Genomic DNA, 14,165 nt, shown 5'->3' with positions numbered 1-14,165 from the left:
TAATTCACAATTTGTATGAATCAATACCTCGGAGAATTGAGGCTGTAATTGCCTCAAAAGGTGGACCTACACCATATTAAAATATATTTTGTTGATTTTCCAAGGTGTTTCCATTATTTTGTCCAACCCCTGTATATATAATGTTCTTACATATGTATGTATAAACTTCAATTAAAGTTTTGTTTGAAATTCCTAAATTAGTTGTCAGTTATTTGCACCAACATTGAAAAAAACATTACTTCAGAAAAATATTTACAGTGTAAGAAGAAAAATCTCATGGATAAACTGCTTATTACACTGATGTGTGGAAATATTTATGGCTTAAAAACAAATATTTCCTGAATAAACTGCTTATTACACTGATGTGTGGAAATATTTATGGCTAAAAACAAAGATTTCCTGAATAAACTGCTTATTACACGATGTGTGTAAATATTTATGGTTTAAAAATAAAGATCTCTACACAACCTGAAGCAGAATGAATAGCTAGATAACAAGCAATATGAACATTTAGAAAACCTGAGTCAATATCAGTAATCTAACAACAGGAATATATCAACAGCCAGACTGTTAGAGGGACCCCCAGTCACTTCAGTCTTTTGAGGCCCCTGGTTATAATAAAGATAAAAAATGATGACATATGAAAACAAAATAAGACAATCATTAGCCCCCCCCCCAAAAAAAATGAAAACACAACTTGAATATTTAGTTTGTATGTATAATTTGAAACTCTAAGCTGAGAGTGTGTGTCATATTTTGGTCTGATAGGCGGGCACATAAAAGCAAGTTACAAAACTTAACAAATTAAAAAAAGAGAGTGTCTAAATATGAGGCACTCCTTAAGCCTGAAGCCCAGGCCAAATAGACTTCATTCCCACATCTACTGACCACGGAGTACCAGGGAACGACTTCAATCTCTACTGAGCAGGGAACAATTTCATTCTCTACTGACCGGGAAGTACCAGGGAACGACTTCAATTTCTACTGACCAGGAAGTACCAGGATACGATTTCATTTTCTACTGACCCGGAATTACCATGGAACAACTTCAATTTCTACTGATAAGGAAGTACCAGGGAATGATTTCATTCTTTACTGACCAGGAAGTACCAGAAAACGATTTCATTCTCTACTGACCAGGAAGTACCAGGGAACGACTTCAATTTATACTGACCAGGAAGTACCAGGATACGATTTCATTTTCTACTGATCAGGAAGTACCATGGAACGACTTCAATTTCTACTGACAAGGAAGTACCAGGGAACGCAACAGTCTTAAGCGACGCCTATTGGTAGAGATTTTAAACAGACCTAATGCAAAAATAGGACGAGAAAATCAGTGAATAAGAAATAGAACAAAACATGAGTCACGTAACGATGCACATAAATATGCTGGATTAGTAGAGAATGAAATCGTTCCCTGGTTCTTCCTGGTCAGTAGAGATTGAAGTCGTTTCCTGTTACTTCCTGGTCAGTAGAGATTGAAGTCGTTCCCTGGTACTTCCTGGTCAGTAGAGAATGAAATCGTTCCCTGGTACTTCCTGGTCAGTAGAGAATGAAATCGTTTTCTGGTACTTCCAGTGTTGAATGCTCCCAATGAGCTAAACGTGATACACGATTTTAAAATTACTAATTGCAGGAAAGAAGATGATCATCATCAGAACACTCAACGAAATACACGTTACCTGCAGCTTTAATACAGAGAAAATCTTTTATAGGAGACCACAGAATATCAACCTGGTGAGTGATTAGAAGATAGAATATTTCATCCTGATCAAAGAGTAAAAACGTTTTTGTAATGTGATTGAACTGCCTCAGACGTTTTCTTTTCGAAAGTAATGTTATGCGTTTCTCTCCTTGGCTTTTTAGCACTGTAAATGAATATTTTCAGAATTGCTTGAAACAAAGAATTCGGTTGAAAATCCTTAAACGATTTTACTTTCCTGAGGAAAATTAATAATTGGGAATTAGATAAGAACAATATAAATATTTTAATGACATTTCCTTTGCTTAATTTCAACAGAACAAGTTGCTTATCTTAATTTACTACTAAAAATTTCTGATACCTATACTGTATTTTACCTTTTTCCAAAATTAGTATTGAAAGCTAAATCCTTTTTTTTTTCTCTGTGGTATCATAGGAGTTGCACACCTAGCAGCGATATTATTCAGTTGGATCACTTTGAACTTAAATTTTAACTCAACAATCAACGAAATAAAATGACAATTTATTTAAAATGTTATGATTGTATTTTATTTAGTTTCTAAGGTAGTGTCCTGATGTTGAAAAAACAACAATAACAAAAAAAAAATGTTACTTTGATCAGCCTGTTGTCCGAACCTCCATTCAGTATGTCTGTAGGTTAACATATATTAGAGAGCGTTCAAATATCACATAAATCTCATAACTTTTGCACCCTCAATAATATGAACGTTTCTGTTCTTCGTACTAAGGAATTCATAAGTTACACTTTCCCACCCACACTACTGGATCCTTCATACCTCGAGAACATTCCAATATAATGAAAGAGAAATAGAATATCAACAAAAACTTTATGCTTGTTTATCATCGATATCTAAGTTTGAAAAGTATTCATACTTTGATAAAAAATTTAAAAAAAAACGATCTTTACACTCCAGATTTATATTTAAAAAATATTTTTATCTTAACCAACGTTTCGCCTTTGCGGCTTTCTCAGGGTTAGCCTTAACCCTGTTCAGTTTTGTGATAATATATAAATAGCTGTCTGGTCTAAAAGTTTCCTTATTTAAAAAACTGATGTTGGAGAAGACAATACAACCTCGACATATGTGGTTAATGTCTCGTAGAATACTTTAACGTCTGCATGAATTTAATTGAAAACGTTAATTACCATACCTCACTGCTAGATATAAATGTTGTTAAAATACTCGAAGTTTTCAAAGCATATAAGTCTTAACGAAAGGTCATCGTTCATGTTACTCTCACTGCTAGCTGAATAAATTGTGTACTAATGTAAGTGTAGACTAAATGTTATGTTACTGCAGTAAGTGTGGACTAAATGGTGTACTAATGTAAGTGTGGACTAAATGTTATGTTACTGCAGTAAGTGTGGACTAAATGGTGTACTAATGTAAGTGTAGGACTAAATGTTATGTTACTGCATTATGTGTGGACTAAATGGTGTACTAATGTAAGTGTGGACTAAATGTTATGTTACTGCAGTAAGTGTGGACTAAATGGTGTACTAATGTAAGTGTGGACTAAATGTTATGTTACTGCATTATGTGTGGACTAAATGGTGTACTAATGTAAGTGTGGACTAAATGTTATGTTACTGCAGTAAGTGTGGACTAAATGGTGTACTAATGTAAGTGTGGATTAAATGTTATGTTACTGCAGTAAGTGTGGACTACATGGTGTACTAATGTAAGTGTGGGCTAAATGGTGTTTTAATGTAAGTGTGGACTAAATGGTGTTTTAATGTAAGTGTAGACTAAATGGTGTAGTAATGTAAGTGTGGACTAAATGGTGTTTTAATGTAAGTGTAGACTAAATGGTGTACTAATGTAAGTGTGAACTAAATATTGTATTACTACAGTAAGTAAGTGTAGACTAAATGGTGTAGTAATGTAAGTGTAGATTAAATGTTCTACTGTTGTAAATGCTAGAGTATGGATTGCGAATTGTTTATCAATACAATGTAGTACTTTATGCCAAGACGTGTACTTGTTATACGTTTAACATCTTTGTTCTTTTGCTAGATTATGAAATGTGCATTGTTTGTGGTGGAAAATATGAGAACCATGGCAACCATATACTAGTGTCGGTGTTTCAAAAGCAACTGTTAGTATGAAGTATTAATTTTGATTTTTGTATTTCTGTTTAAGGTATCTCTCTCTCTCTCCCAAGAAACTACTTTATAAAAGGGGGTTTCTATTTTTCAGCGTGACTTTTTTTACTTTCATTATTAAACATTGATACGTATGTATGTTTACATGATTCGTAATTACAACATTAGTCCACATTGAGATTGTTCTTTGTTATACTTCTAGACATGAATGATAATATATACTTCGCACATGTATATATTACATTCAGGACTACACAATCCGCTAGAACTATAAACTGGCTAAATTGACTAGTAGAACGTGTTTTGTAACACCGTTTTTTATTTTTCCTTAACCCTAAAACAGCCAACAGCAATAGCTTTAGTGAGGTTCGTAAGTTACATAACTTGAGGATAGCTCGAAATGCTGTTACAAAATACTTTCATAAGTTAAATCTTTTGGAAAATGAAAACAAAGTAAGTGCCCACTGAAAGAATGTCCAATAAAAGAATTAAGTAATTGATCACAATAAGAAATACGATAAAGAACGTAAACGGGAGCTTTAATTGGAAGTGACGTTAGAATATTTACATTCAGTTTTCTAGAAGTACACAAATAACAGATAGAACAGAAAAACAAATGTTTGATGTTACAAAAAAATTCAGAAACGGAAATGTCAAAAAGACTAGAAAATATCTGATTACAAGATAAACGGTGAGAATATGGATTACAAAATAAAATTAGACTGTTAAAAAATAAGAAGAAGAAAAAACGATAAAGAACCATAAAAGGTAAAAGAAAATAAAGTATGAAAAACATTTCAAAGATAAAATTCGAAAATAAATATGAGGAAATATTTAAAGGAGATGTAAGATGTTAACCCCAATCTTACTCTCAAAAGTAGCTCCGTGTATAATATTCGAAACCTTTGTCTTCTAAAATAACTTGTTGCTAAGTCTTATCTTCGGATTAGTTTGCAAACTTGTTAAAAACAAGATTTTCTATAGGAGCGTTTGTAGGATCAGTTACGTGTTCAGGTTTGACGATTCTGCCATTACCTTTGTTGCTAACAAACATACTGATAGCCAGAACTAAAACCATAGAACTGAGTATTCCATCTTAGATAGATAGATTAGGCCAACAGGTCACATAGAGCCAGTATAGAATTATTAACCAACAAAACGAGGACAAGGACGTCAAGGAATGAATACAATTTTATCTAACCCTAAGAAAAGTTCAAGAAAGTTCGCTTGCTGCTTCCTTCATCTGACGTCACCTAACCCACTCGCGTTACAATGGAAAGCAACATTCTCTGCGCAAAAAAAAATCACGACAGTAAAAGTTTAGTAAACATAGTGGAAACAACTTATTTAAGAAAATTTGGAACAAGATGCTAGAAATCGGTGGACTTAGTATAAACTATGAAACTTTTAAGTCTCCCTGTGGGTTAGCGGTAAGTTAACGGATTTACATCGTTAAAATTCAGGGTTCGATTCTCCACGGTGGAAAAAGTGCATATACCTATTGTGTAGCAAAGCTTTTCAATAAGAAAAAAATAACATCAAACCTGTAATATTGTTAATATTCTATAATCATAGTTCCTAGAGGTAAACCAGTCTTTTATGTAAACGTTGTAAACTGACACTATTCTTAGTAACTGAAAGTCATGGATTTTAGCATGCTTAGTGTTTACTGTGTAAAGTTGTTCAGGTGTTTTGTTATGTTTGTAATTATGCACAAAGCTTCACAATGGGCTATCTGTGCACTGCCCACCACGGGTATCGAAACCCGGTTTCTAGCGTTGTAAGTCCGCAGACAAAACGCTGTGCCACTGGGGGCGTTTTGTGATGAACTTGTTAGTAACATAGTTCAGATGTTTCACCATGAATTTGTTTGTAACGAGGCTCAGGTGTTTAGTTATAATTTGATGATTTAGTGTTTTGATATATGTCTATATAATTATTGAAGAAATTACAGTTGGTCTTAACAGACTAGGAAAGATAGATTTTCCATAGAGAATACCAAAGGTTTCCTTTGAATAATATATATATATATGATAAATCAATATGATTTTAAATGTAATGAATCGTAGTTTAAAATTAGTTAGTGACTTTGAAACTATTATTTTTTTTCTCTCTCTCTCTAACGCTTTTCATAAAGTTTTCAAGAGCGTGAAACACTTCAACATTAATCGGGATCTATATGTAATAGTGGAATATAAGACAGAAACGACCCTTCTCGAGGATATATGTAGAGCATTGAACTATAAGACAGAAACGAACCTTTTGAACGATTTATGTAGAACATTTGAATATAAGACAGAAACGATCTTTCTCGAGGATATATGTAGAACATTGGAATATAAGACAAAAACGACCGTTTTCGAGGATTATAAGTAGAGCGTTGGACTGTAAGACAAAAAGAACCTTTTTCGAGCACCTGGAATTAGGTAATTAGTAAAAGCAAACCACCGCCATAAGGCGCTACTCATCCATCAATAGGAAGGACGCCATTGAAATGAAAGTTACTTAAAGGTGAAATTGTTCCAGAGCATCCAGTAATATTGAACATAGCCTATTGTATCTGGAGCTTTCCGCCAAACAACGTTATCAAAAATTAGAATTACGATCACAACTTTTAGAATAAAATAGCAAAGATACCCTGCACCATTAATCCAGAAATTTGAAGTTCAGAAAGATGCCGCAACCAAGAAAATCAGGAACCATTTTACAGATTTGTTTCCAGCTTCTTAAGGTAAGAAATGTTTTATGTTAAAAATAAAAAAACATCGAAAACTCTTATTAGTTGGCGAATTTTACTCACTTTTTGTTTCTCATTATTTTAAATGTACTTTAGAATTTTAAAGCTTTTTTTAAAGCTTTCCGTTTCTATTAATTTGAGTTATTTAACCGCATACCCTCCATTACTTTCAAACCTTTAACCACTCTTTGTTTTTCACACATTGAAAATTTTTATACTGTCACCAAGTGTCGTTTTTCATGTTTATAGCACTGCTTTCTACTACTAGTCCACAATGTCTTTAGTTACCTATAGCCTTCAGAACTAACTTGTCGTATTAATTTTATATTACAAAACGGCATTTACTTCTAACATTTTCTAAACGAAAACTTCTCTTGTTCAAATTTCTTAGAAACTTTTATTTGTTATCAACCGAAAAACCAAAGTTTATAACCTCAAACATTTATTTGCTAGCTTGCTTTATTTAGATCATTTAGTGAGTTGAGTAAATAAATTGCAAATGGGTTTTAATTATAATAAATGAAAAATAATGCATGTGGGTTATCATAATTTGAATTATAAATATAATTTGGGTGGGAATAACCTTAATAGTGTCATGAAAGAAAGGAATCTTGGTGTGATGTTTGATCAGTCGCTTAAGGCATCCAAACTGTGTGCTATTGCTAGTGGTAGGGTAAATAGGATTTTAGGTCTTATCTACAGAAATATCGAATACAAGTCTAAAGAGGTTATAATTTCATTGTATAGGTCACTGGTTAAGCCACATTTGGAGTATTGTGTTCAGTATTGGGCTCCTTACCTTAAGAAGGATATTGAATTGTTGGAAAGAGTTCTAAGGAGGGTTTCTAGAATGGTGCCTGGGATGGAAAGGTTGAAATCTCTCAAATTATTTTCTCTTGAAAAAGGAAAAGTTAGAGGGGGTCTGATTGAGGTGTTTAGGATTGTAAATGGAATTGATAATGTTGATGCATCATCTTTTTTCTTACTGTTAAGACACAACTCCTCTTACTGTTAGGAGACACAAATATAAATTTAGGCAGGGTAGGAATCATCTTCAGTTTTATTTTTATATCAGGGTGGTTGGCCTTTGGAATGAGTTTCCTTCGGATTTTGTGGAGGCAGTAAATTTAAGTGAGTTTAAGAAAAAACTTAATTGATATAAGAATGATAAGGGCTGGCTTTAATTTTATGTTTTAAAATATATTTATTAATAGATTTAGTTTAGTTTAGAAGATGGAACAGCCAAGATCGACGAATAGGTCCCATGTTGGTCCAAAATGTTATGTTATGTTATATTCAAATGTTTTACCTCAACCTTTTTTGTTTTTCTGAAAACCATTTTATTCCTCTAGATACACTGAGCTTTACTTGTAACCTTTGTTTATTTTTTCAGAGGCTATCTTTGCAAAGCACGTCAATACTTTTGACCTGTTAAACCAGAGAAAAGTCAGCTAGCAAACAATAACCATTGGTAATTCTCGTGCTACTCTTGTATGACCTAATACTGAGGTTTGATCGTTACTTTTATAACGCATTTATGGCTCTAAAATTCGGACTGCGTTTTCTTTTGCGCGAATGTGTAGCGAACTAGGAATCCTCAGATTCACAGACTGGGCACGCGAACTACCAAGCCACACCCGTCCTAATTTTTAGTGTGAGATTTTTATATTTACACGTTTAATAACTTAATGTCTGCTTTAAACTTATTTTTATACGTGGTTAATATCCAGCAAAAATTCAATACTACAAAAACAGGTTTGGTTTTAGTGTTTCTGCAATTATAGCTCGATTGAAGTTTAACTGATTGAAGACTTTCGTTGAAGATGACTTTTCAACAAACTATACATACAAACAAACACTAAATGCCCAGTTTTAAGTGTACCTAGCGCATAGAGCGATCTTTAATGGTATCCCGACGTTTCGGTTTTGAACCTTTATCAATGGTTATGAGTGTTGTCAGTAGTTATAAGCCTTGCTAAAAGTGCGAAACTGAAACTTCTGAATGTAGATAAAATAAATACCTGGAGATAAGGCTAATTTTATTCACGAAACCATTCAAAGCCGTTTCATATCCTAAAGAAATGTGTGTCCCGCCGATAGGCATGATACACGATGTGCAACATTTAAAATCAGTGGATATGAATGTAAAGTATATCCACTAGAATATTAAGTTCAAATTATTCACTCCTCACATTTAGAAAGATCAGTTTCAAAGATTATGTTGTGGATCGAGAAAGTTTTATTTTTAATGAAAACTACAAATGAACAAATCTAACTCATTTTTACATTTCAGATTCCTTAGAGATTATCAGATCTGATCTTGCTTTCGTGTGGAGTAGGATTCAGTGGAAGAACGTTAAGAAAGAAAACATGAAATGTATTCAAGCATAATCATGTGATATTAGTTTCATTCAGAAACTTTTGGTTTGGGATTGGTCTCCTCAACCTTCCACAAGAATTCATTAGTACTACTCTTCTAACTTTGTTCACTAATCTGATTTGTAGGGCTGTCCTACACGTTCAAGGAATTCATTAGTACTAATCTTCTAACTTTGTTCAATAATCTGGACTGTAGGTCTGTCCTACACCTTCAAGGAATTCATTAGTACTACTTTTCTAACTTTGTTCAATAATCTGGACTGTAGGTCTGTCCTACACCTTCAAGGAATTCATTAGTACTAATCTTCTAACTTTGTTCAATAATCTGGACTGTAGGTCTGTCCTACACTTTCAAGGAATTCATTAGTACTAATCTTCTAGCTTTGTTCACTGATCTGGTCTGTAGGGCTGTCCTACACCTTCAATGAATTTTTTAGTATCACTCTGCTAATTCCTTAATAATGAATTTGTTATACTCTAAACTTTGATAATGCTAACTGTAGCACTTCGATAACTCTGAGGGCTTATCCTGCTATAAATCAGGTTTCGATAGCCATAGTAGGCACAACATAGATAGAACATTACGCTTAACAACAAACAAATAAAGCTAATAGTGAAAAACTGAAACAGACATGTGGCTAAAGAACAACAGCTCTACAAAAAAGCTGATTCGAAAAAAATATCGAGAATATATTTTGTTCTTGTCATTCGTTTAGTACGTGAAAAGAGTTTTATCAATTTTAGTTTCAATTTTTAGGTGTCGTTTCTGACAGTAGGACAAAGAACTTTTCCATCGGATATGCCACAGTTGGAGAACGTAAATGTGGATTGTGCTACGGATGGGATGACAGTAACGCTAGAATTTGATAAGTTGTTTGGAGGAGTAATTTACGCTAAAGGTTTCTATGACAGCGAGATTTGTCGTTTTATCACCCCCAGCTCGCGAAGTGCACGAAGTTTCATATTTAAGATCCCCTTAGCCACGTGTGGGACACTGGGACAATTGGAGGTTTTATCACATGACCAAGACATGTATTTGGAAAATACAGTGATCATACAGAACGACCCTTATATTCAGGAGGTATGGGACCATGCTCGGCGCCTGCGGTGCACATGGAGTCACACACTGACCAAGGCATTGATCGCTCGGCCCTTCGAAACTTACAAGCCTTTTACAGTACCAGTAACTTTCACTCAAGATACAATCAATACCCTAATGGAGATCCAGGTAGGGAAGGGGCCCTTCTCCGCCCCTGCTACTGGATACTTGCACGTTGGGGATGAGACCAGCCTCGTGGTCTACCTTCAAGACCCAACCAACAGATTTGACGCGAAGATGATGGGGTGTAAGGCGTCTAATGGAAAAGGACTTTCTGTTGCCCTAACCGACGAAAATGGTTGTGTCATGCAACCTGAAATGATGACGCCATTTTATAAAACACGTGATACGCGCGACACAGGCGCTGATATGATTATGTACACTTATTTCAAAGCTTTCAAACTGCCTGACACTACACGTTTTTACATTCGTTGTAACATGGCAGTCTGTCTTGAAGAATGTAACAGTGACTGTGCTGCTGAACAGAATAACAAAACGAATAGACGGCGACGTAATACTGAAGTTACCAATATCGTAACGACTCAGCTTTTTCGTGGATTGACTGTACTTTCTAAATACGACCTAGAGATGGCGCTGTATGACACAACAGGGGAATATTGTTTGCCTAAAGCATATTTTGTTGCAGGCGGATCCGTAGGGACAATAGTTCTGATGTTACTCATTGGCGCCGCTATAATAGCATGGAAAAAAATAAAAATATATAAGGTTTTGTTGAAGAAATACAAAGATATATCCCACGAGCATATGAGACACTGCTGATTTTGAACAAAGTATATAAAAATTCTGACAGCTAACAGCCCAAACTCTGACATTTATCTCTGTGGTACTCACTGTTGATTTTAAAATTCGTATAAAAAGAAAATTATTCCTAGCTTACTCTTTCGCTTGTTAATTTTTGTAACTTGTATTGATTAAGCATTACCACCCATGTAGTCATAAACTTGTTAAGAATGTAACGAACTATGTCAGAATAATAAAGATAAATTGAAATGTGTAACCATTTTCTGTAGTAGACCCACACCACTGCTTCTTTATGTGTTTACATTGTGTAGATGTTCCAAAACTAGCTGGCGATAGATAATGTTTACCTGTTGACGTTATGTGGATGTTCCACCATTAGTTTGGTGTTAATATTTTATTTACTGACGTTGTATGGATGATTCACAATTACTTTGGTGTTAATGTTTTATCTGCTAACGTTGTCTGAATGCTACAAAAGTTGTTTGTTGCTAATGTTTTATCTGTTAAAGTTGTGTGGATGCTCCACAACTAATTGTTGTAAATATAAGTTAATATTCTGTAGCCATGAAACGATTCATCCTATCCAAATCTCTCTTTTATTAATGCGTAGCCGTGAAACTATTCATTCAATTATAATTGTATTTTAAATAATACTTTACATGTATTCAAAGTAAATGTACCTGAATTATTAACCGATGAAATAATTCTCAACTTTCTTATTTTTCTGCTAAAAAGTTTAGAACTTAAAAACACATGATTGGGAAGTGAGTTAATTATTTGTGGTATAAACGCATTTGATATGAATTGAGTAAATTAGATGGCGCCAGAAATCCCTTAATTACTCAATTCTGTTTAAATTCTTATGTCTCAGTGTACATGAGTAAAGATTCTTAGAATAGGAAATACGCTTCACAGTGGTCACGAGCAATATTGCAAACACTAACCTTCTCTGCCAAAAACATAAATTCTTAAGCATATGATATAAATGTCATTTTTTCTAAATCCAGATCAATAACAATATAATTACAAAAATGTAGAAACTGTAACAGCTTCTGTGCTGAAGAATAAAAGGAGTTCACAGCAGAGACGACTACATAACTTGCAGCTAGTAACATCTATCCTGGAAGGTTTTTCTAGAATTCTGAAAATTTAACAGAACAAACGTAAAGGATATTCTCACGTTGTTAAAACGTAACATACCAATAATTATAAAGATATTCTAGCATTGTTAAAACATATTAAAAACCATGAAGACAACGTCACATATAATTTTATCGTGATATATTTAAATAATCATCATAATGCATATTTCAGTATTGTTCAGTTAAATCGTATTATCCAAGTATTTGGACCATCTTTCAGTCTGTATTTTACTTTCTCGGGAAGACAAAATTCCAGTAAAACAAGAATGGGTTGAACACAACTAATAACCCGTTTGTGCGTGACACATGTAACACATACTTGTATAAAATATTCTCGTCAGGACGTTGAACTTTCATTGACTATTTATCTCGACAAGTAATATCAAATTTATTTATCTTTACTTGTACTTCCAGCGTGACAAAAAAAAAAACAGAGGTTATGTCGGAAAGGGTTTACTGACTTTTTCGTTTTTTAAAGAACGAAAACATTTATTGGTTAGCGTCTCTTTATTATGTATAAACTGAACTTTTCTAACTCGACTCAGTGATAAAAAAAAAAGACTAGCTTACTGAATCACCAGTTCTGAATGATGTATAAAGTTAATTAGTAAAAGAAATAATGTGCTTTCAATGAGACGCACTAACCACAGTGGTACTGGTTCATCAACAGCTTTATGTTTTCAATGAGGCACGTATTGATCAGAATGGTAATAGTTAAGATCACTTGCATTTTTAATAGTTTTGGTACTGATCACAATTTTACTGTTTAAAAGTGCTGAATTTCAGTATTAGACTGTTCGGATCTGTGAAAAACTGAAATATTACTACCTATATAAAAATATGTAATTAGCAGATTCTGAGTATTTAATCAAATAAATGATACCGTTAAAAACACAATAGTGTTTAACAAAAAAATAATAATTTTTTTTGGCACGTGTGTAATGTTAAATGTTAAAAAACTCACAATTTTTAAAAAACAACGATTATTTTATACACAATTCTATAAAAATTAGATTGTTTACAGTCTCCAAATTACTAAAATACAATAACTTACCGTACAGGATAAAAAGTGGTAAAAAACCCGATGAGACTGGAATATTGTTATTCGACAAAATAGAACTTTTATAGCCGAGAAGGAAAAAAAAGTGTATTTATTGCATTTAGCTCTTATCTAAGGAAATGAATGAAGACTGGATGGAATGGGATAGGAAGTCATGGATAACTACACACAAAAATATTGCTACCTGTAAAACTTTATTAATTCAGAAAAAAGAAGTGAATGAATAACATTATAAACTAGATTCATACAATAGTTTTTTTTAAATAACCCTAAAGTCATAAATAAATATGATTTAATACTAAATGATAAACAGATTGATGTTTTAAACAGAGGTTTAAATTTCTCATTTGGTCCAAATAAAGGTTTTAAAAAAGTATATCATAACTGAAATTGAAACTAACTTGAAAAATTAAATGATGAAAAGCGCATATTATTAGAAGCGAGTGTTGCACTTTAATAAATAATTTTAAGTTCAAAAATAATTATAAAAAAGACTTTGAAATTTTGAAAAATTTAAAGGAACAAGATGTTGTCATTTGCAAGGCTGATAAAGGGTGACAAACTGTTATTCTTAATAAAATATTATTATGATTCTAAAGTTGAAGACATTTTGAAAGAAGGTCCGTATGAGAACATTAAATGTAATCCTATAAATAAATAAGCTTCATATAATAGTTAAATAAAAATATAAGAGTTGTATAACTCTAGCACCTTATGAAAAGCAAAGCTTAGTTCCCAGTAACTTTATTTTACCTAGATTATATGCCTTGCCTAAAGTAATAATTTCAGACCTATTGTAGCCAATATTAAGAGTTCAACTTATAATGTAGCAAAACATATATCTAAAAACTTCTCATTTTTAAAGGATAAAATATAAATACAGAGTTAAGAATTCGTTTGAATTTGTGGAAAGAATTGAGCATATAATTTTAGATCAAAAAGATATTTTGGTGTCATATGACGTTGTGTCAATGTTCACCAAAGTACATGTGAAAAAAGCTATTGAATGTTTTGAGAAAAACTGAAAGAAAATAATAATTTAGTCTTAGAAATAATGGATATAATTAACCTGGTAGAAGTATGTGTTGAAAACTCATTTTTTCAAATTAATAGCAAAGTTTGTAAACAGAACGAAAGTTTGGCTGTGGGTTCT

The 14,165-nt window shown here is 32.9% G+C and overlaps 1 protein-coding gene across 1 annotated transcript in view; it reads left to right on the top strand.

Annotated features, from left to right (window-relative positions):
* Positions 1-10,953, top strand: part of LOC106458916 — a 17,110-nt gene extending 6,157 nt beyond the window's left edge. Inside the window, exons 2-4 of the mRNA XM_013918482.2 lie at positions 1,640-1,740; positions 5,971-6,564; positions 9,707-10,953. Of these exons, the coding sequence (XP_013773936.2) occupies positions 6,508-6,564; positions 9,707-10,828 (1,179 nt within the window). The 5' untranslated portion in view covers positions 1,640-1,740; positions 5,971-6,507 and the 3' untranslated portion in view covers positions 10,829-10,953. The remainder of the gene's footprint in view (positions 1-1,639; positions 1,741-5,970; positions 6,565-9,706) is intronic.
* Positions 10,954-14,165: the final 3,212 nt, after the last annotated feature.

This window comes from Limulus polyphemus, unplaced genomic scaffold, assembly GCF_000517525.1.
Source record: "Limulus polyphemus unplaced genomic scaffold, Limulus_polyphemus-2.1.2 Scaffold533, whole genome shotgun sequence".
Classification (NCBI taxonomy): Eukaryota; Metazoa; Arthropoda; class Merostomata; order Xiphosura; family Limulidae; genus Limulus; species Limulus polyphemus.
Note: the sequence above shows the minus strand (reverse complement) of the source record. Positions and strands in the feature narration are given on the sequence as shown.